The sequence below is a fragment of the Chroicocephalus ridibundus genome, chromosome 24, assembly GCF_963924245.1.
Source record: "Chroicocephalus ridibundus chromosome 24, bChrRid1.1, whole genome shotgun sequence".
Taxonomy (NCBI): Eukaryota; Metazoa; Chordata; class Aves; order Charadriiformes; family Laridae; genus Chroicocephalus; species Chroicocephalus ridibundus.
This window is the reverse complement of record NC_086307.1, coordinates 1,564,102-1,585,050: the sequence shown is the minus strand read 5'-3', so window position 1 is coordinate 1,585,050 and position 20,949 is coordinate 1,564,102. Positions and strand designations below refer to the sequence as shown.

The window sequence follows — 20,949 nt, the reverse complement described above, 5'->3', positions numbered from 1 at the left end:
CCCAGTACCACTTTTTTTTTGGGGGGGGGAGGGGGGGTTCTGCCCAGGTAATGCCCTTTGCCTGCAGGCAGCTGCCTGCACACGTCTGTGTGTGTTCCCCCCTCGCCGTTCCCCCCCCCCCCCGCCCCCCCCCCCCGCTTCAGTGGGAAACTGCAAAAAAAAAAAAGGGGAAAAACGCCCCAAATGCGATGGGGCCTGGGGACAGACCCCTGTCGGGGGGGTGTGCATCCCCTCGGCGTGTGTGTACAGACCCTGAGGTTATGGCGGGGGGGGGGGGGGGGGGGGGGGCTGCTCCGAGCTCCCCCCGGCACAATATATAGGTCTACAAAAAAAAATAATAATAAAAAAAAAAAAATAGTATTTTTTTTTTTGGAATTAGGGGAAAAAAAAAAAACCGGCCCCACCCAGCGATGCGAGGCGGGGAGGGGGGGTGTGAGGTGGGCGTGCGGGGGGGGGTCCGCGCTCTGTGCAACGCAGCTTTGCACCTGAGGGCGGTCAGCGAGAGGGGCCCCGGGTGGGTGTCCCCCCCCCCGCCCCCCTCCCCCGGGTCCCCAGCCCCGGGATGCGGCCGGAGACACCGGAGGGCGACGGACCCAGCCTGATCCAAAAGCGGCGCTGGCGACAGCTTCCAAACTACGGCACTAACGCTCTTTCCGTTGAAGACACATTACTCCACCAAACGCTATAATAACAATGGTTTTAAAAAAAAAAAAAAAAAAAATTAAAATAAAATTATGGCATAGCATATGTGAGAAGCACCCAAAATACATTCAACTTTCATCTTTGTAACAGCTTCAAGTTTTGTTTTTTTTTTCTTTTCTTTCTTCCTCCACCCTTATTTTGGAAGGAAACGCACGAGGCAGCTTTGTCCCAGGTCTGAAAACTCTTAAAAATCTCTTTTTCCTTTTCTGAGAAGATAAAAAGAGTTTTTAAAAACACATTCTTTTTTTTTTTTTTTTTTTTTTGTCTGAGGTAATTCTTTTCCTGAGTAGTTAAAAAGAAAACAAAAAAAAACAAACCCAAAAAATACTACATACCTTACAAAAATAAAAACCCAAGTCTAGTATATTAAACAATCTACAGCATTTTTTTTTTACTCCAAACCCCCCCCCCCCCCCCGCCCCGAGCCCCGTTTTGTGTCCCCCCCTCCCCGCTCCCCCCTCCCCGACGCAGGACATTGCTGCCGGGCTGCTCGTGCCTGTGCGAGGGGCTGCTTTGCTCGAAAGACGCCCGAGGTATTTCTGTTAGGAACAATAAAAGCAATCAATAAAAATAATCATCGAGCCTCTGGGTAGATGGGGGGTGCGGGGGAGGGAGCTCGTGCATCCGACGCCGGAAAGCCGGACCCTGCGGCGCCTCCGGCACTGCTCGCTGGTCCAGGGACGGATGAGCGGGGAAATAATAAATAGGTTATCCTGAGTTCCGTGGGCGACGGCTGCCGAAAATCCAAGGAGAGGAAAAGCCCAGCTGAGTCCGAAAAATGGAAAAGAGGAGAGACATCGGAGCTGCCGTCAGGGCTGCCCGGGGGGTCTCCTGCTCTTGGGGAGGGGGGAGTCCGGCCCCGGCGCGTTCCCAGGGAGAACCGGAGACCCCAACCCGGCCCCTCCCAAACCCCGTGGGCATCGGCCAAGTCCCCAGACCGGCCTCGGAGCCCCGGGCTGGGGCGAAGGGTCCGTCCCCGCGCCCCCAGCCCCCCGATGCCGCGCCATCAGTGCCTGGTGCCGTACATTTTATCCCACTCCAGGAACAAGTCCAGCTCCTTCTGGGAGGCAGCGGGGCGGACCTTGCAGAAGGCCTTCTCGAAGTCCTGGTAGGAGGTGGGCTGGATCTGGCCCGGCAAACCGTGCAGCGTGGTGGCCCCGGCGTGCTGGCAGAGCTGGACCAGCTCGCTGCCCGAGAAGCTCTCCGTGTGCTGCACCAGGGAGGCCATCTCCCGCTCGCTCAGGCAGGAGCTCTGCTGAGCCAGGGCGTGATGGAGGATCTGCCGCCGGGCAATGCTGTCCGGCGGGGAGATGTAGAACCGCTTGGCGAAGCGCCGGTGGGAAGCTTCGTCCATGCTGCCAGGCCGGGAGGTGGTCCCGATGATGACCACGTTCTGCTCGGATGAGGTAGCCACGTTGTCCAGGTAGGAGAGGAGCTGGGACTTGAGGTTGCTCACCTGGCTGCCGTCCTCGCCAGCCCGGGCCACCAGCAAGGACTCGGCCTCAGTGATGAGCACGACCGCAGGCTGCCGGCAGCTGGCCACGAAGAAGACGGTCTGCAGGATCTTCTCGGCTTCGGCTTTCCAGGTGGAGAGCAGGGTTGTCCCACTGAGCTTCAGCAAGGTGGAGCCCAGCTGGGTGGAGATGCACCGGCTCAGCAGGGTCTTCCCCGTGCCGCGGGGACCGAACAGCAGGATGGTTCGGGGCGGCCGGCTCGCCCCAGTGTAGGCGCCGGGACGCAGGATGGGCCACACCAGCTCCTCCTCGATGGTGGCCTTCACGGAGACCTGCCCAGCAATGTCCGTCCACTGCACGGGCGGCCCCCGCTCCACGATCTTGGTGTTCACCAGCTCCAAGACCAGGGGGTCGACATTCTTGGGTTGTTCCTCCACCGGTGGGCTGCCAAAGACTGGAGCTTTTTGGGGCAGCCGCAGCGGGAAGGGGGGTCCTGGCTCGGCCACCCGCTCCCCGTTGGCGAGGGGGGGGCTGAACTTCTCAAAGGGCTCTGCCGGCCGCAGCGGAGCATCCCCAGCGCTGTAGGGCGGTGAGACCATACTCTTCATCGGCTGCCCACCATACTTGCCGGCGTGCTCCTCGGCGTTCCCGGCTCCCGCCGGCCGCTTCCCGGGCTTGAAGGCCACCTGGGGGGACTCGGCGCTGCCGCTGAACCCGTTGCCCCGGCACTCACCGTTGTCTGACATGGGGTAGGGAGACTTTGGCTGCTCGTAGCTGTATTTCCTATACCTGCCCTCCCCCTCGTCCTCCCCGCCGGAGATGTCGAAAGCCTTCCTCTTCAGGGCACCCGCCACCTCCGTGCCCAGGGGCGGCACAGCCAGGGGGGCCAAGCCGGCACCCTGGTAGCCATAGCCGGGGACCCCAGGGGGGCGGGCGGCAGGTGGTGGGGCTGGGATGGGGGTGGGTGCCGCGATGCCAGAGGGCAGGTAGGACGCGGAGGGATGGGGCGGGTGGATGGTCCCGTAACCCGGTTGCGGTGGGTAGCTGCCGGTGGCGTAGTTGTACATGGGGCCGGAGGAGCCGTAGCCCGGCACCAGGGCGGGTGAGGGGTGTGGGGGCTGCAGGAGCCCCGAGGGGTGTGTGGGGGGGAGCGTTGCTGCTGGCTGGGTGCAGTAGCTGGAGGGCAAGTACGTGCCGCCGTAGCCTGAGGGGTACTCCTGAGATGACCCAAGCCCACCGGAGCTGGCGGTGGCTCCTCCGCAGGAGTTGCCGGGGTACATGGGATCGGCGAGGTTGGCGGACACCACGGGGGAGCCGCCGAGCCCGATGGTGCCGCCGCCGGGCGGGATGGCGGGCGGCACCACCCCCTTGGTGCCAGGGAGGCCATCGTGGATGGGGGTCAGGGGGTAGGCGCCATCGGAGCCGTGGGCCACCGGCCAGGGCTCCCCATCCCCCTTCTGCCCGTTAACTGGCCCGAAGGCTCCATCCCCGTAGCCACTCAGCGCCGGGCGCTCGTAGGGCGCGTCCAGCACCCCCGAGTACTTCTCGGCGTACCTCTTGAGGAGGTTGGAGGCGGTGAGCGCCGAGATGTCGTCGTTGGCCCAGGCGTAGTTGAAGCGCTGGCGGGTGCTGGGGTAGAGGTCGGACTTGTGGGCTGGCGAGGAGGTGGTGGAGGAGACGTCGAGGTGCTGCTCCGGCCACTGGTTCAGGGACTGGGCATGCTCTGGTGACCAGTGCATCTTCGACAGACCTGGGGGGGGACAGGACGGGGCAGGGTGAGGCCACTGAAACAGGGACGAGCGCCTCTCTGCACGGAGCATCTCCAAATCCCACCAATCCTCCTGCACCACGCTGCACCTCCTGACTGCAAACGCGTGCTCTCAGTCACGCACCTTTCATGCCAAAATCCCCTCGGCCACCACCGGTGCAAATACCCGCCAGGAACAGCAAGCAGCAGCATCACAGAGAACCCAGCCAGCTCGGGTTTTGATGGTCGTGTCGTCCAGCAGACCGGAATTTTCAGGTCACCAAACCACGGCAAGCCAAGGCGATACAAAGGGTGCAGCCCCCCCCCCCCCAGTGCCGTCAGCAGCGCCGCGGTGCCAAGTATCGGCATGCACAGCCGGAGAACGACCCTGCCCTGAGACGCTCCACCTGGAGCAGGGTATAACCGTAATATTATAAATACATTGCGTATAATATTAATAGCGTATTAATAGCGCGTAGCCAGGTGGACGGAGAAATAGGGGCGGCACTGCCCACACGCGCGCCTGCAGGTGGGAAGCTGCCCTTTGCCGCATCCCTCTGCCCACCCCCCGGCATCGGCACCGGTACAGCCGGGCTGCACGTGGCCCCGCTGAAACACCTTCCTCAGCGAAGGGGAGGCAGAAACGCCACGGCCGTGCCTGGACCCACCCCTGCACCGGGGCTGCAATGGCGGCGGGTGGGAAACGCATCCCGGGGGGGCTCTGCAGGGCCTGCCGGGGGTCCCTGCTCACCCCACGGACCCTGCCACACCATCCCTTGTCACCCAACGGACCCTGTGACACCGTGCCCCCCACGGCCTTGGCACCCCACGGACCCTGCGTCACCATCCTTTGTCACCCAACGGACCCTGCATCATCATCCCTTGTCACCCCACGGACCCTGTCACACCATCCCCCCCATGGCCTTGTCACCCCACAGACCCTGTGTCACCATCCCTTTTCACCCCACAGACCCTACCCTGTCACACCATGGCCCCCACGGCCTTGTCACCCCCCAGACCCTGTCACACCATCCCCCCCATGGCCTTGTCACTCCACAGACCCTGTGTCACCATCCCTTGTCATCCAGCCCTCAAAAACTGGGTGGCCCCCGAGTGCCTGCAGGGGGTGGTGGCAGTGACCCCCATCACCCCCCCCAGCGCGGGTCCCCCCCGTCCCCCCGCCCTTATGCCCAAAGCCCCGGGGGACGGCTGCAGCAGGGACCTTGTGCACCATTCACCCGCCTCTCTCAGCCTTTAAGCCACTTTGTGACCACGGCACAATTAGATTACTTAATGCTTTAATTGACTTATATGGCATTTGTACTTCCACTCTGGATATCAAACTTACACAAGAGGATTTAAATGGCGGCTTTGCGCGGCTTTATCCGGCATCCTCCCTGCATTTACTGGCCATTATTAAAGTGCTCCCGGTAGATAAGGGCTCAGACGGAGACGGCCACCGCAGCCTGCGGGAAAGGGCCCAGTTTAACGAACACAAAGGCGAATGCTGCCCAATAAACCCGCGCTCCGGCAGCAGCTCTTCCCCACGCCGTACGGGGGCCTGGCTGGGCGCAGAGGGACGGAGCCTTTTGCCTGCGAGCACAAGGCACAGAGGAGCTATGAAAGGGGGGAAAATGAGGGTTTGGATGACTCCAGGAGGAATAAGATTCTTTTTTTTGTTTTTGTTTTTTTTTTTTGGGAAGGGACTATAGCACCAGGAGTTTCCATCCTTGCAGCAGCGCGCAGTGCACCGCAGGGGCACTCCTTACGCTCCTCCAAAAATACAGTCTGCAAAAGCAGACTCCGAGACTCCAAAAGCAGGGGCTCGGGGAGGAGGAAGGGGTTTGGGAGGCGCCTGGGAGGTGGCCCGTTGCCCCAGCCTCTGCCACGGCACGGGGCTCGGTGCGGAGCAGCGCGACAGGAAAGAGACGCCACCACCACAACCAGCAAAGCCCGTCAGCATTTCAGAGAATCTCAGAATGGTTTGGGTTGGAAGGGACCTTAAAGATCATCTCATCCCCCGCCCTGCCCTGGGCAGGGACACCCCCCACCAGCCCAGGTTGCTCCAAGCCCCGTCCAACCTGGCCTTGAACCCCTCCAGGGATGGGGCAGCCACCGCTTCTCTGGGCAACCTGGGCCAGGGGCTCACCCCCCTCACAGCCAAGAAGTTCTGCCTCACATCTCACCTAAATCTCCCTCTTCCAGTGTAAAACCCTTCCCCCTCGTCCCGTGGCTCCCCTCCCTGCTCCAGAGTCCCTCCCCAGCTTTCCTGGAGCCCCTTGAGGGACTGGCAGGGGCTGGAAGGTCTCCGCGGAGCCTTCTCTTCTCCAGGCTGAACCCCCCCAGCTCTCTCAGCCTGTCCCCACAGCAGAGGGGCTCCAGCCCTCCCAGCGTCTCCGGGGCCTCCTCTGGCCCCGCTCCGGGCTGTTTCTTCTGAAGCTGCCCTTGACGAGGCACGGACACCTTCACTGTCCCTCCTGGGGAAGGGATGACCTGGCAGCCCATCGCCCAAGCAACCCTACGTCCATCTTCTCCTGCAACACGGCACGCGGCAGCCTGAGCTTCACACCCCTGGACACAACCCTCACACGCTGACGCTCATGTCTCTGAGCAGCCCCCAGCTTTTCCCCATGGCAGGGATGGACACCAAATCCCGAACCCTGCTGCTCTGACACCGGCTAAAAACAGGGATGGGAACTGCTCTTCTAAGAGGGCGGCCGAGGCCGTGGCGTGCGGCTGGAAGCCCACCACGATGGCAAAAGGGCGAAGCCGCTGCGAGAAGACGGGCGGGGGGGGGATGCCTGGGCACGGGTTTGCTCCTCCAAAGCAACCCCGAGCGCAAAAGGATGGAGAAGCGAACCCGCCTCCATCCGCCCCCTTTAAAGACGAGATGCATTTGGGAGAAGAAAAGCCAAAACCCCCGGAAAGCCCGGTCGCACCCTGGAAAACCAGGCGGAGGGGGAGGGCGGGCGGGCAGGGAGAAGTTGTCAGGGGTTTGAAATGGGACGTGAATGAGGCGGCGGAGTGGGACAGATGTTTCAATGCTCCCCTTGGCAGTGTGAGAAAATTACTGTCCAGTGACCAAATGGCCGGGCCAGTTCCCACCCTCGCTGCTGCCCATTATCCCCCAGCGCAAGACAAAGGCGGGCAGGGGGGGCTGGGCAGGGGAGAATCCTATTGTTCCCACCCGCCCTAATTATGGAAATCTTGTTAATCTATTCAGCAGCGACTCTGAACTGGGCTTTTGTTCGGGAGCTTTTTAGCGGGGCGCACCGCTGAGGGTGTCCAACGGCTCGGGGTTGGGGATGGGGTGCGTTCTCCCCCCCTCAACCCCATCGCCGCCCCCCAGCCCTCCCCGGGAAAAGCTCTGGCCCCCGCAGCATCCCGGCGCCGGCCGCCTTTGTTGGAGCACAGATATCTCGTCCCCAGAACCTCGGCCGCAGAGCACCCGTGTACACGCGTCCTGTACGTCCCGGCCCCACATCCACGCACCCATCGCTCGCGCCGGTGTAGGGCAAAACGCACAGCGAAACCCCCGCGGGCGGACGCGGAGATGAGCTGCAGGCAGCACGTGGGATGGCCGCAGCAATCCAGCATCCCCGGGGGGATCGGGAGAGGGCCTGAATAGATTTGGAGGGCGAGGGCGGAGAGGGGAGTGTGCCAAAGCAAACGTGCTCCAGCTGAGGATGCTCTAGGGTTTAAACCCAGCCGAGCCCCCGGGACCCTGCACGAGGTGTCCCCACAGCGGAGCACGGCAGCGAGTGGCGCTGGATGTGCCCCGGCGTCCCCTGGGACAACCCGTCGGCGTCCCAGTGCCTGGGAGGGAGCCGGCGCTGCCGCCCTTGGGCTCCCCGGGGCAGGAAGGAGCTGATGAGCCGCCCCCACCATGCTGTGCTTGCACCGCCGCCGTCTTGCTGGTTTGAACACCGACGGCTCCTTTTTCTGCAGAGCTGCCAGCTTGAAGGATTTATACCTTTTTCAAAAGACATTGAGCCATTGCATTATCCCTGCAAATTACCCGCACCAGCACAGCCCGATGCCATCGGCTTGCCGGGCAGGGAGAGCCGTCCCAGTTCCTGGCTCTGCCCAAATTCCCAGCTTTTTAATTCTCTGATGTGCGAACTTTGGGCCAAGAAACAGCAAAGCTGGATACTGAGAGTCCCGTTTCACAGCCCAGCCTTCCCCAGGCGCTGCCTACAGCCCTGACAAGCCCTGCTAACAGAGACCTCCCCTGTCGGGGATGTTGCGTGGGATGGATCTTCTGGGCTGGACTTTGTTACCAGCATCTGACGGTGGGTCCCGCCAGGACCTGGACCAAGCACCCCCAGCAGGAAGGCAGCCTCCCGTCACCGCAGCTCCTGCACCGACAGCTTTGCAGCTGGATCCGTGGCAGCGAGAGGTGCCCGCGTCCGCGCGGAGATGCTGCAGGTCTTGCATCAGCAGCGACATCTTCGAGGCTAAAGGCAAGCCAGGAAAAAAATGCCGGAGGAGAGAAGAGACTCTCCCAAGTCCGCCCAGTGAATGGGAGGCAGGGGAATGGCTTTTTCTTTTTTAATGAGGCATTTCCTGACAATCTTTTCAGCTTTTGCGGCCAGGAGCTTGTCCTGGGCTGGGGTTCATCCCTGCCTCCGAAGAGCAGCGTAGGCAAAGTGCAACGGCATTACCGCAAGTCAATTCACAGCTATAAATCAGAATTATAACCCGTGCAGATCCTCCATTCACACTCGCTGTGGACTTGAGGGTTGTGGCAATGTTTCTGAAATGTTTTAGCATTAATGCTATAGGTTATAGCCACATTTCTGCATGTTGATACACACATTTAAGCCAGATACCGCTCATCCCTAGGGAATCCCTATGCGGCGGGGCCAGAATAGGCAAAACAGCCTAAAGGCAGCGATTTACAGCGGGGGCAGAGCTGGTCCCGGAGCCAGGACCAGGCCAAGGGGAGCCCAAAGCCACACTTAGACGTGGTACGACCCAGGCGCGATACCTGGCAGCATCTGCGAAGGGTGAGAGGTTTCCATCCCTCCCCTGCCGCCCGGCGCTGGGCGGCCCGTCCCGTGGCGCGCTGCCGGAGCGCAAACACCAAGTTTCCTAAGGCGAATTTGGGTGGTTTGGCAAATCCATCGGGGAGCCGCAGTTCTTTGTCTGCCGCATTCCCCGTCCCCTCCTAATCGGTGCCGACAAAGCGCAGGATGGTATTGCAATCAGAGCAGGGTCAATGTACATATGTTAAAAGGATTTAGGCTAACTCCCACCGTGCCCTCTCCCCACCCCCAGGAGAAACGGCCTCAGCCCCGGCCGACGGCTCCAGCATCCGCTCTGTCCACTCATATATCAAGTGCAGAGCAGCTGGACACCAGCCCGGACCGGGAGTGACCAACGGGCCATCGCCCATCTGTCCTGCTCTAGGACCCCGCCAGCAAATGAAAAATTAATATGGATCCGCTCAGCCTGGCAGCAGCTGAGCATCACCCATCTGTCACCGCGGGAGGAGGAACTCTCAGCTAAATGTCACTGGGAGGAAACTGTACGCGGCGTGTGGCCCTGGGAACCCCCAGAATGAGGGAATACGGCGATAAAATCTGGATATTATTAATAACGAGCTGATGCACTTAGTGGATTTGAGGATTTTGCTCCACCTTTCAATATAAGATGGATGGGAGAAAAAGTAGCAATAAAAGGGACCTAAAAAGAATGCAAAAAAAAAATAAACAACAACCCAGCCTCTTCGTTGCTATTTATATTTTTCTTAACATCACTTGTCCCTGGTCTCATAGACCGCTCAGGCCTGGCCGAGATCTGGGCTTCAGCCTCGCACCCTCCCCCAAAACACGGAGAAAACTGCTGAACTATTTGCCTGGGTCTACAAACCACGGAAAGGTGGGACTGCTCCAACCCTCCCTGCTCCTGCCACCTGTACTCCCTCCAGTGCTTTGAAGACCAACATTAAACCCAAAAGGTTAATTATCACATTAATCCATCACCATCTTGCCCGCTCCCCGCCACGGGGGTGCTTCAGCACGTGCAAAACCTGGCTCCCTCCAACAGGATTCCCACTCTCGGCCAAGCTCTTGCTGCTCCTCCAGCAGATATTCTCCTGCCCCGAACCGCCTCGTCTGCCATAGGATGTTCCTTGGGGCGACGTTCCAGCTGTGATCTCCACCAGACCGCTGCTTGAAGGACAAATCTTAAGTAGGAAGGGGGTTTTTAGCAAGAGCATCACTGGGCACTCAGGTCACTGAAGTCCACCAGCCCTCAAGGTTGTCTTAGGGCAGGTGTTCAAGGTGCAGGAGAAACCTCAGCTTGCCCTGGAGAAGGGCGCCATGGCCCCTGGGTGCTGCTCAGATCCCTGTCAGGACCAAAGACCTCCACCAAAATTTCATTCCTTGACGCCGGATGAGCTCCCCGGGGCCTGGGTTGGACCCAGCCCATTTTTGGAGGATTACATTAGAGGGGAAAATCCATTTCTAATCAGCAGAACCATTTCCCCAAGCAGAGGTGGCCCCATAAAAAGGTCAGGAGGTCGAATGGACCCAATCTGCATGCGATCTGCCTAACAACGGCCAGGCCAGCAAGCGTGGTGAGCGCGCCCTGAAGCTCCCGGTCCCACCACCCGGTCCCACGCGGGCAGCAGGACTTCGCCTCCTGCCTCTGTCCCTGACCCATGGGGAGATGGAGGATGCGGCAAGGCGAGGACATTGCTTCTCCCACTTGGGCTTGGCACAGACGTGACCACGGCCATCTCCTCCTGAAAGCCATCTAGAAACATGCCACGTGAAACCACCTGTGGAGATTTTGGCTGTGCAGATGCATATCCACGTGGTCTACTGGAGGATGTAGAGAAATAGTTTGAAAGGGGTCTTTATACCATCTCCACCTCTGCTCCTACAGAAGCCGCTTAGCCGGGGCTGTCAACAGACAGACGGAAGCTGCTCTGAAAAACTCCTTGTCCTGATCTTCACTCAAAACCACTTGTTGAGACCCATCAGGATTCACCCCACCCCCCTGAGAGGGACTGCCCCAGCCCCCCTGGCCCCGCAGGAGGAGGACCTGGGGTGCCCCAGCCAGCGCCCCGTGATGCTGTGCAGGAGGATGTTGTGGGGGGGCGGGGGGGATGCCCGGGGGATGCAACCTCTGGGATCTGCTCTACAACAGCATGAGAAGAAGCAAAGCCACCACGTTACAGGGATGGATGCTGAGCCCAGCTGCTGCACCCCGGGGAAAACACGGCCTGACGCCCACCCAGCGCTGAGCACGCCGGGGGCAGACCCTGTGGGCAGGGGCTATGAACCCTGATACACACATAAACCCCGGAAGGCTGAAAAAAATTTTAAATTACTTATTTTTCCAAGAAGAAAGCATTGCCATTACATTTCGTCTTCCCACAAGCGCCTGGATGAAGGTCATGAAGCGCAGGAGAAGCTCTGCAGCCAGGGAAGGGGCCCAGGGACCGGGCACCCCCCCACCCCTGCCCAAGCCCTCTCCTCTCCGGCTGGTTTTCCTGATAAAGCTCCAATAACGAACTCCCCGAGGGGCGCAAAAGCCAAGGCAGGAGCTACCTGCCCCTGGTCTGTCTTCTCCAACACCTGGCCTTGGGCCGGGGTCGGTGCCGGCGGCTGCGGTGGCCACGGGAGATGGGCTGCGGCGAGGAGATAATTTGCCCCATGCGCTAGAGCCTGTCCGCAGCGGTAGCAGCAACGCTCCAGCTCATCCCCTCCACAGAACGAATCAATCTTAATTAACTCTAATTCTGGGGAGCCTCCCAGCCCTACCCAGCGCTGCACAGAGCGGTTGTATTTTCCGCCTCGGTGCCCTGCCGGGCAGCGCGCTCCACAGGGAATTAAGCCAAAAAAAAAAAAAAACCAAAAAAAAAAACACTTCTCTTTTCCATCATTTCTGCATCTCTGTTCTGGCGGTCCCCATGCGTCCCCGCCGCACACCCTGTGGGATGACGGACCCCGTCCCCATCCCTGGGGACCACCTTCCCTGCCCTCGGCACCCGCAGCCCCGGCGCTGGGCTGGGGGAGGCCTCTCTCGGTGGCTTTTGTTTTCACAAGCCTTTTGACTCACGGATTCTTTTTTAAACACCGCCCCAGCAGCCTGAAAAGCCCAGCTCCCTCCTGCACTCCATTCACTAATGGATTTTCCAGAAGTCCCCTTTTTTTGGCTTCTTTCTTTGCTGACACTGCTGCCCCCATCCCCGCCCGAGGCTGCGGCTCCCCTCTGCCGTCCGCATGGACGGACGGACGGACCCCGACTTCGGGGACCCGGGTGCCACACTCGGAGCTCGGCTCCCGCCTTCTGCGCCCTGGGAGTTCGCACAGATACCTGGCTATTACAAGCCAATTATCATTACCTATAATTACGCAGCGCAGGGTGCCAACCCCTCAACCTGCCACTACAGGGCCGCTGCTCCAAAGGAAAAAAAAAAAAGAGAATAAAGAATAATAAGGTGGGAGCAGCGTCGGGGCGAAGGCATCGCCGGGAAATCAGGGAGAAGCCTGGTGCCGGGCTGGCTCCGTGCGAGAGCCTATCGATCGGGGCCGCGCCGCTGTGGGCTCCTAGAGCTAATCCTACGGCAGAAATAATTCATTTGCCTCCCTTTTCAGCAGCCACTCATTAAAAAGTAATCACCTTGTTGGAGGAGGATACGAACAGCCCAAGGTCAGATCCATCACGACGTTATTTCTGGAGCTCGTACCTGGTGCGCACCGAGCAGCGGCCAGGCTGCGGCCCTGCCCCGCTGCTTGAGCCGGGGGCGATGGAAACGGAAATGGAAATATCTTTATACCCGCAGATATTCGTTCTGGGAGCGCTGCCCAACAGCGTCTGTGGCCGAGCACCCGGCTCGCGCTGCACAGAGGTTCCTCTCATTGACCCGGCGGAAAATAGGGACAACTCTTCAAAAGGTGTCTCTTAAATATCATTATTTGGTGGCCTCTCCAATAAATCTCCAAATCTCCTGCCCCCAGTGTATTTTTATGTTGTTGGTGCTTCATCGCAGCTGCTAAAACCCGTTCTTCTAAGAGCGTGAAGCCACAAAGTGTAACACAAGGAAGTGCCACCGTGTCCCCACCAGCGGCACACGCGGAGCCGGCACCGCGGCGTGCTCTCGGGTTGCCATAACCCGCCCCGGGCACGGCATCCTACCCATCGCCGGGACCAGCTCCCCGGGGGGAGAGCGCGGGCTCCGAGCCATTGCCTCATTCCGACAGCACAGCCGGGTCTGGCAAAGTCGCGGCACGCCGGCATTTTAGCCGATTTATCTTTGCAACACATGGCCCGGTTCGGCGTTGGTGGTGGGGAGGAGGAGGCAATGCTCCGGAAACAGCCGGGACGGGGCTGGAGCATCCCGGCAGGACGGGGCCAGTCCCAGGGATTCGGCAATTCCAGATCCAGTCACAGCGATGGCAAAATGGGCAAGAAAAACCCCCACCCCTGAACCCTCACACCCACAGCTGGGGGGCTGCGGCACACACAGCTCTCTGCTGGGCCAACAGGGGAGCCCGGTGTGTGTCCCCAGTGTCCCCACGGTGTCCCCCACGGTGTTCCCCCCGGTGACACACGGCGTAGGGCACATGGGACACCCCGAGCGGGGTGACCTGCCCTCCTGAGGCGGGACGGGCAGGACAAGCCCTTCAAAACACACTCAACCTCTCTAACCTCCCGCACACAGCACAGCCTCGCCGCACGTCACCCCTGGCCTTTAATTACACATTTCTGCAGCCATTAGTCCTCTCGCCATCAATTACACCCACATTATCCCGCTCCGGGAGGCAGCAGGACGTGAGGAGCAGAGTCAAGTGCTTCGGAGACTCTTTCCAAAGGAAAGAAACAGCCTCTGACGGGACCGTCCCCGCGTGGCGGCAGAGCCGAGGCAGCAGACAAAGCCGCCCGGCAGCCAGTCCCGCTGCTCTTCAGAGCCCTAAAGCAACGCCGGGAAAGATTAATCACAGGGAGAGGACACGGGCTCCAGCGTCCCCTGATGCCACGAGTCCCCTCCAGCTTGGTGCCGCCGCCGCACCTCTCATCTATTTACACAGCAAATTCTTTGTGAGGAGCAGGCTCCTCTTCCGAGTGCGGCTGGGGCAGGGAAAGGGGTACTTATTCAGCTATTATTCAGCTTTTTTTTTTGTAGGCAAGACAAGTGTGGGTTAAAGTGCAATTTGTCTTGACATTAGTTTTCACTTTCTTGGGGGAAAAAGGAGAAAAAAAAGTGGCGCGCTCATCTTTTGAGGGAAAACACTCGCCTGGGTACCACACCTCCCCCAGCCGAGCATCTCACCCAGGAGCGCACCCCAGCATCCCGCCCTCGGAATATATCCCACCATCCCGCCCTGGAAATGCACCCCAGCACCCCACCCCTGGGAGCGCACCCCAGCACCCCACCCCAGGGAGCGCACCACGGCATCCCGGTCCAAGGCACCACACCGCAGCATCCCTCCCTGGGGAACGCACCCCAGCATCCCGCCAGGGAGTGCATCCCAGCATCCCACTGGGGAGTACACCCCAGCATCCCTCCCTGGGGAATGCACCCCAGCATCCCACCGGGGAACGCACCCCAGCGTCCCACTGGGGAGTGTATCCCAGCATCCCTACCTGGGGAACACACCCCAGCATCCCACCAGGGAGTGCATCCCAGCATCCCTCCCTGGGGAACGCACCCCAGCATCCCACCGGGGAGTGTATCCCAGCATCCCTCCCTGGGGAACGCACCCCAGCATCCCACCGGGGAGTGTATCCCAGCATTCCTCCCTGGGGAACGCACCCCAGCATCCCACCGGGGAGTGTATCCCAGCATCCCTCCCTGGGGAACGCACCCCAGCATCCCACCGGGGAGTGTATCCCAGCATCCCTCCCTGGGAAATGCACCCCAGGATCCCACCGGGGAGTGTATCCCAGCATCCCTCCCTGGGAAATGCACCCCAGGATCCCGCCAGGGAGTGCATCCCAGCATCCCTCCCTGGGGACCACACCCCAGCATCCCACCAGGGAGTGCATCCCAGCACCCTGCCCCAGGGCGAGGGGCCCCAGGCACCACCACATCACAGGCCACAATGACATCACTGTAATTCAATAAAATGCCTGGTTTTTACATGCTTGAGTTGTCTGTCCTCGGGAGAAAGGTGCTAGGAAGAAAACCTTTAATTTGCGCCCTCCCCTGCTCCCAGCTCCAAGCCAGCAGCATCTGCGAGGCCTTGGCAGGGTTTATTAGGGCCCCAGTAAAGATCAGGGGCTGCTGATAAGCGACCCAAGGCATGCACCACCGGAGGAAAAATTGTGCTAGTGATCTGTACAATTTAACCAACATTAACTTCAGCTGATGACAGGCCACAAGGCCAGGAGAGAGATTTTACAACACCCTCGTTACACAGCAAAATAAACTTTGCTGTGGAGAGCCGGTGCTGACTTCCAACTCTTGCTCCCATTAGAGGATCGCTGAGCCCAGGCTGACGGCCCCGGGCAGGTCTGCTGGGCACCAGCATCCTCTGCAAACCCAGACTGGGGTTCCTGCAGCAGAAAAAGCACCGCAATCCTGCCCAGGGCTCAGAGCATGAGAGAGAAAAAGGGGGAGAGCCCGTCCCGCCAGCCCGGAGCACGAGACCAAGCCAAGTCCAAAGGAAAAACCAACAGGAAAATATACCAGAAGTAATCGCGGCAACGAACTTGCGGCGGCAGGACCTTGCAAGGGGACAAACTGCTCCTCAGCACCGGGAAAGGCGGGGGTCAGTCTCTTCTCCCCAGTGACAGGCGATAGGATAAGAGGCAACGGCCTCAAGTTGTGCCAGGGGAGGTTTAGGATGGATATTAGGAAAAATTTCTTCTCCGAAAGGGTTATCAAGCGTTGGAACAGGCTGCCCAGGGAAGGGGTGGAGTCGCCATCCCTGGAGGCGTTTAAAAGCCAGGTAGACGTGGAGCTGAGGGACGTGGGTGGTTTGGGCAGCGTTGGGTTGATGGTTGGACTCGATGATCTGAAGGGTCCCTTCCAACCTCAACGATTCCATGATTCTATGACTCTATGGATTGCCTGGGCTGGCACTGGGAAGAACTGGTTTATTCCCTGCTTGGCTGCTGAGCCAGCAATGGGAATGCTCCTGCTTAATACTAATAAAGTCTGACGGAGTCCCAAGGGCTCCCTTCAACCGGGAGCTGGTGCCACCGCTCGCACGTGTGTCCCGTGGGACAAGAGTGACGGATGCTCGGCCACACACGCCGGTGACCCAGCACCAGGGACGAGCCTTCTGGAGCCAGAGCACCACAGAGTCGCTAAACGCATGCATTACCCAGCACGCCCCAAAAGGCAGAAAAACATCTTTATTTTACTAAAAAAAAAAAGCAGGAAAAGAAGGACCGGCCTCACGGGCGCCCCAGCCGGCCGGAGCGGAGCAAGGGAGCGCACCGAGCGAACGAGACTCTCCGAGCCGCGAGCCTGGAGCTTTCTTTGCAGGCTGCAAAATTCCGGCTGAGATTTGGCCAGACGCGACGGGATCTGCCCCAGGATGACAAAACGTGCCGCCCCGAGCACCTCGTCCAACAGCAAAGCTCTGCTCCCAGCCACATCATCACTGGAGCTCAAAAAACATAACTGAAAAGTGTTTACAATGGCATAAACGCAAGGGTCAGCGTCACGCAAGGGTCACTATCGCTTCTCTAGATGCATTAATGTCATCTGCCCGGAAATTCCCTTTAGGAATCCTCACTCAAATCCGGCGCTCCCGCATCTGCTGCCATTCGCTGCGGATGGAGGGATTTCTCCTGCCCTATGCACGACCCACCTCCGCCCAGCGGCAGGAACGAAAGCAGGGAGGTGGAGAAACCCCAAACACTTAGAAAAGCAGGGAGAGAAGGGAAGAAATGGGAACATTTGGCCATTTGCAGAAAAATCTGGAGGTGGCATTTCTACGCTCGGGAATATCTCCTCAACTAGGAGGATGCGAAAATAATTAATACGAATAAAGCCCAGAGCATCTTCACGCCCCAGCGAGACAAGGCACACGCTTCCAGGCTCCTTCCAGGAATTATTTTTTTAAGGACGCTGGAGATGCTGTCGTCACGGAGGTGACGATGTGCTGTGCAGAATCGGTTTATTCCTTCTAATCCGCCGGCGCTGCTGCGGGATGCGATACCGGCTTTGGAGGCGAATGCTCCGGGAGGCTTTTGTGTTTACTTTTTCCGCGGGGGAAGGAGGAGGAGGATGAAGTGACCCGGTGGCCACTCCCTTGGCCTAAGGTTAGGCCCTCACATCTGTATTTGGGCACCCAAAATAACAGCCTTTTTTTTTTTTTTTCCTTTTTTTCCTCTTTTTTTCCCCAGGGGCTGCTGAAGTGCCCCGAGCAGAGGACGGATGCTCAAGGGGGTGAGGGCTCAAAACTCGTAGTCCCCTTCCTCAGGCAGCTCGATACAGGTCTGGGAGCAGCCTGGAGTGGGGATTTGGGAAAAACACGGCACAAACAGGCAAAGCAGCTCCGGGATCATCTCCTGGCCTTCCGCAAATAAAGGCAAACGCGGCCCCCGCTGCAGCGGGGGGAGAAACCCGTTGCCGGCAAGAGGCGAGAACCTACAACGGAAAACACACTGGTTCCTTCACCCCCAGTTTGTTGTGTTTCAGAGCTCCCGGGGAAAACCGCTTTGGGAGATTTCTCAGCAGCGTTTATTCCGTGTTTTAACTTAGGGGATCAACTCCGAGGGACGCAAGAGGAGAGGTTTGGGCTACGGGACCAAGCCCAAGATGCTGTTAAAGCCCCAAGCCGGATCTCCGAGAGGAGAAAAGGGCCAGGGGAAAAGGAGGGAGGAGAAAACACCAGCTCCAGATAAGCAATTGTTAACATGATCCATATGGTACACAACTTGCCTTTCTGTTTAACCAAAATGATAATGGCAAAAGGGGAAGAATGCGGCGGGGGCTCGGTGGGAGAACAAAGGCGGCGGCGAAACCCTTCCCCGCTCCAGCGAGGAGGAACCGTGAGCGGGGAGAGACGGGGCTGCTCCCCTCCGGGCCCCGCCACCCCCAGACCCAGCCGGCGCGACCCGCTCCCCCCCGACAGCTTCACCCGCATGGAGCAGGGAGCAAAACTGCAGCTGTCGGCAGTAAAATATAAAAAAAAAACCAAAAACATATCTGACAAGTATTAACAGGGAGGTTTTCATAATCAATAATAAACTTGAAGCACGAGCTGCGGCTCAGCACCGGCACTGATGTAAACACCGAGCCCATTCCTCTCAGATCCGGGATGAATTCAGCCAGGGGTGTTTATGTTATTGCAGGATCCCGCGGCTTTCCGAGGAACACAATACAGTACGTGCCATTCATTATCCCCGGCAGTCCCCCAAGAGAAAATGTCAACACACTTCTCCTAAAGAGAGCTAAAACAAATGTTTAATGTGATAAACAACTCCTGGGCCTCAGCCCCCGCAGAAATGTTTAATTCAGAACCACCTCTGAGAGCAAACAGGCTCTGGAGCCGCGCACCGGCACCCAGGGACGGCAAACCCAGCGCCCTGTCATCACCGGAGCCGGGACCCAGCCAGCACACGGGAAGGAAAGCAGGGAAAAACCCCGGCAATTCCCATGCACGGGATCCGTAAATCAATTCTGAGCCGTTATTATTGTATTCACGCACCGTCCGCAGAGAGCAGGCATCCCAACGAAACACCGCGCGCGCCCAAGTTCTCTTCTTAGGAACTCAATTCAGCACATTCGCACCCCTGAAATCTGTTTGTTGCAAAACCAGGTCCAATTAAAGATAACGTTCATTTCTGTGATCGCAGAGTGAAACTAGGAATGATGAAAACCAGCACACGGTGTCCCCAAACCCAGGAGAACCGGTGCTGGAAGACACGGGATAAGGCCACTCTTAAACCCTTCTGGTTTTTTTGCCAAGTGCCTTTTGTCCCCCAAGTGGAAAAAGAACACTTCAAAAAAAGAAGAAAAAAGCAAAAGGAAAGGATCTTATCTTTCAGGCAAAGCCCCCAATTAAAAATTGCCATCAGCTCCTCAACACCACCACTGTTTTGAAGGTGAGTGCTCCAGCGTGCGCTTGACGTGTGACAGCGGCCGAGGGGAGTGCACATTGTTCCTGGGCTGTGGGTGGATGGAGGGATGGATGAATGGATGGATGGAAGGAAGGTTGGATGGGTGGGTGGGTGGCTGGATGGATGGACAGGCAGATGAATAGGTGGCTGGTTGGATAGATGGATGGATGATTGGATGGAAGGATGGTTGGCTGGATGGATGATTGGATGGATGATTGGATGGAAGGATGGAGGATGGATGGATGGACGGACGGACGGTTGGACAGATGCGTGGGTGGATGGCTGGATGGATGACTGGATGGAGGGATGGCTGGATGGATGGTTGGATGGACGGTCAGTCCCCCCTGCTGCACACACCCCTCTGGCCATGGGAGCCTCTGGAGCCACCGGGGCCGGTCGCCCCCCGGGTCCGCCCGCTGCGCTGCCCCCGCCGGGGGGCTCATGTCATGAGCACGTTTGCCCGGGGCTCCCCGTACCCTTTTCGGGGCAAGGCAAAGGCCGAGGCGGCGGGGGATGCCCGGTCCCCCGGGAGGGGTTGGGTTACCGGCAGCACCACCCCCCCACCCCCCCGCGGCTGTTTTCTCCCCAAAACCCCCGCTCGGCGGATCTCGGGGCGGGCGGCCGCCGCCTCCGCCGGCAGCGGGGCAGCCCGGGCGGCGCGGGGGATGCTCGGCCGGCGGCGCGGGAGGCGGCCCCGTCCCTGCCCGCCCCCGCTCCGGTGTCCCCCGTCCCACCCCCCGCTCCGTCCCCCACTCACCTCCTCATGCCGGCGGGCCCTAGCGCAGCCCGGCGGCGGGCGGCCGTGCGGGGCGCCGCATCCTGCCGCTGCCGCCCGGACAATGCGGGGCGGCGCGGCGGCCCGCGGGCGGCTGGGGCTGGGGCCGGCGCTGGGGTTGGGGCCGGGGCCGGGGCCGGGGCCGGGGCCGGCCCCCCCCCGCGCCAGCCGCCCACGGCCCGCCCCCGCGGCGCGGCGGGGCGGAGCGGAGCGGAGCGCGGCGGAGCGGAGCGGCCCCTGGGCCGCGGCGGGGGCGGGAGGAGGCGGGGGGCGGCCCCGCGGCGAGAGCGGGGATGGGGCCGGCACAGGCCCCGCGCCGGCAGCGCTGCCCGGCCGGCAACGGCCCCGCACAAAGGCGGAGCGGAGGAGCGGGAGGCCGAGTCCGGCATCGCGGCACCCCGGCACCCCCGCACGACCCCGGCATCCCGGCACCGCGCACCCCGACCCCCGCACCCCCTCACCTCGACCCCCGCACCCCCTCACCTCGACCCCCGTACCCCTGCACCCCCGCACGACCCCGGCATCCCGGCACCCTGCACCCTGACCCCCGCACCCCTGCAGAACCCCAGCGTCCCAGCACCATGCACCCCGACCCCCGCACCCCCTCACCTCGACCCCCGCACCCCCTCACCCCAACCCCCGTACCCCTGCACCCCCACACGACCCCGGCATCCCGGCACCCTGCACCCCGACCCCCGCACCCCCGCAGAACCCCAGCGTCCCAGCACCGCGCACCCCGACCCCTGCACCCCGACCCCCTGCACCCCAGCACCTGTGCACTCCGACCCCCTACACCCCGGCATCCCAGTGCCTGTGCACCCCGACCCCCTGCATCCCAGCGTCTCAGCGACCGCACACCCGGCCTTCCTGCACCCCACCATCCCAGCCCCCGTGCACCCCAGCCCCCGTGCATTTCATCCTCCTGCATCTCAGCATCCCGGCCCCCATGGACCCGCGCTTCTAGCACCCCTGCATCCCATTCCCCTTGCACCCCGACCTCCCCCACCCCGGCATCCCGGTGCCATGTGCTCGGCATCCAGCGGCCTTGCACCCCAGCCCTGTGCATCCCGTCCCCCTGCCCCACTTCTGCACCAGCCTCCAATATCCCGCCACCCTGGTCCCCGGCCCCCTGACCCCTGCACCCCAGCTCTGGCCCTGCCGTACCCCCCAGGGACCCCACCGCGGCCTGCGGGGAGCTGCGGGCTGGGTCCTCAGCTGCTGAGCCGTGCTCAGAG

At 60.4% G+C, this 20,949-nt stretch overlaps 1 protein-coding gene across 2 annotated transcripts; it reads right to left on the bottom strand.

The window, feature by feature from the left end:
• Positions 1–1,174: 1,174 nt before the first annotated feature.
• FIGNL2 (fidgetin like 2) lies at positions 1,175–19,836 on the bottom strand. Of its 2 annotated transcripts, none has more exons than XM_063359102.1 (2): positions 19,697–19,836; positions 1,175–3,906 (listed from the first exon to the last, which is right to left on the bottom strand). In XM_063359102.1, exon 2 carries the CDS (start codon positions 3,893–3,895, stop codon positions 1,709–1,711), a length of 2,187 nt encoding a protein of 728 aa, XP_063215172.1. In that variant the 5' UTR covers positions 3,896–3,906; positions 19,697–19,836; the 3' UTR covers positions 1,175–1,708. The 2 variants fall into 2 exon arrangements, with proteins under 2 accessions (XP_063215172.1, XP_063215173.1); XM_063359103.1 differs by lacking the exon at positions 19,697–19,836 and adding an exon at positions 5,252–5,303.
• Between the last annotated feature and the right edge of the window lie 1,113 nt (positions 19,837–20,949).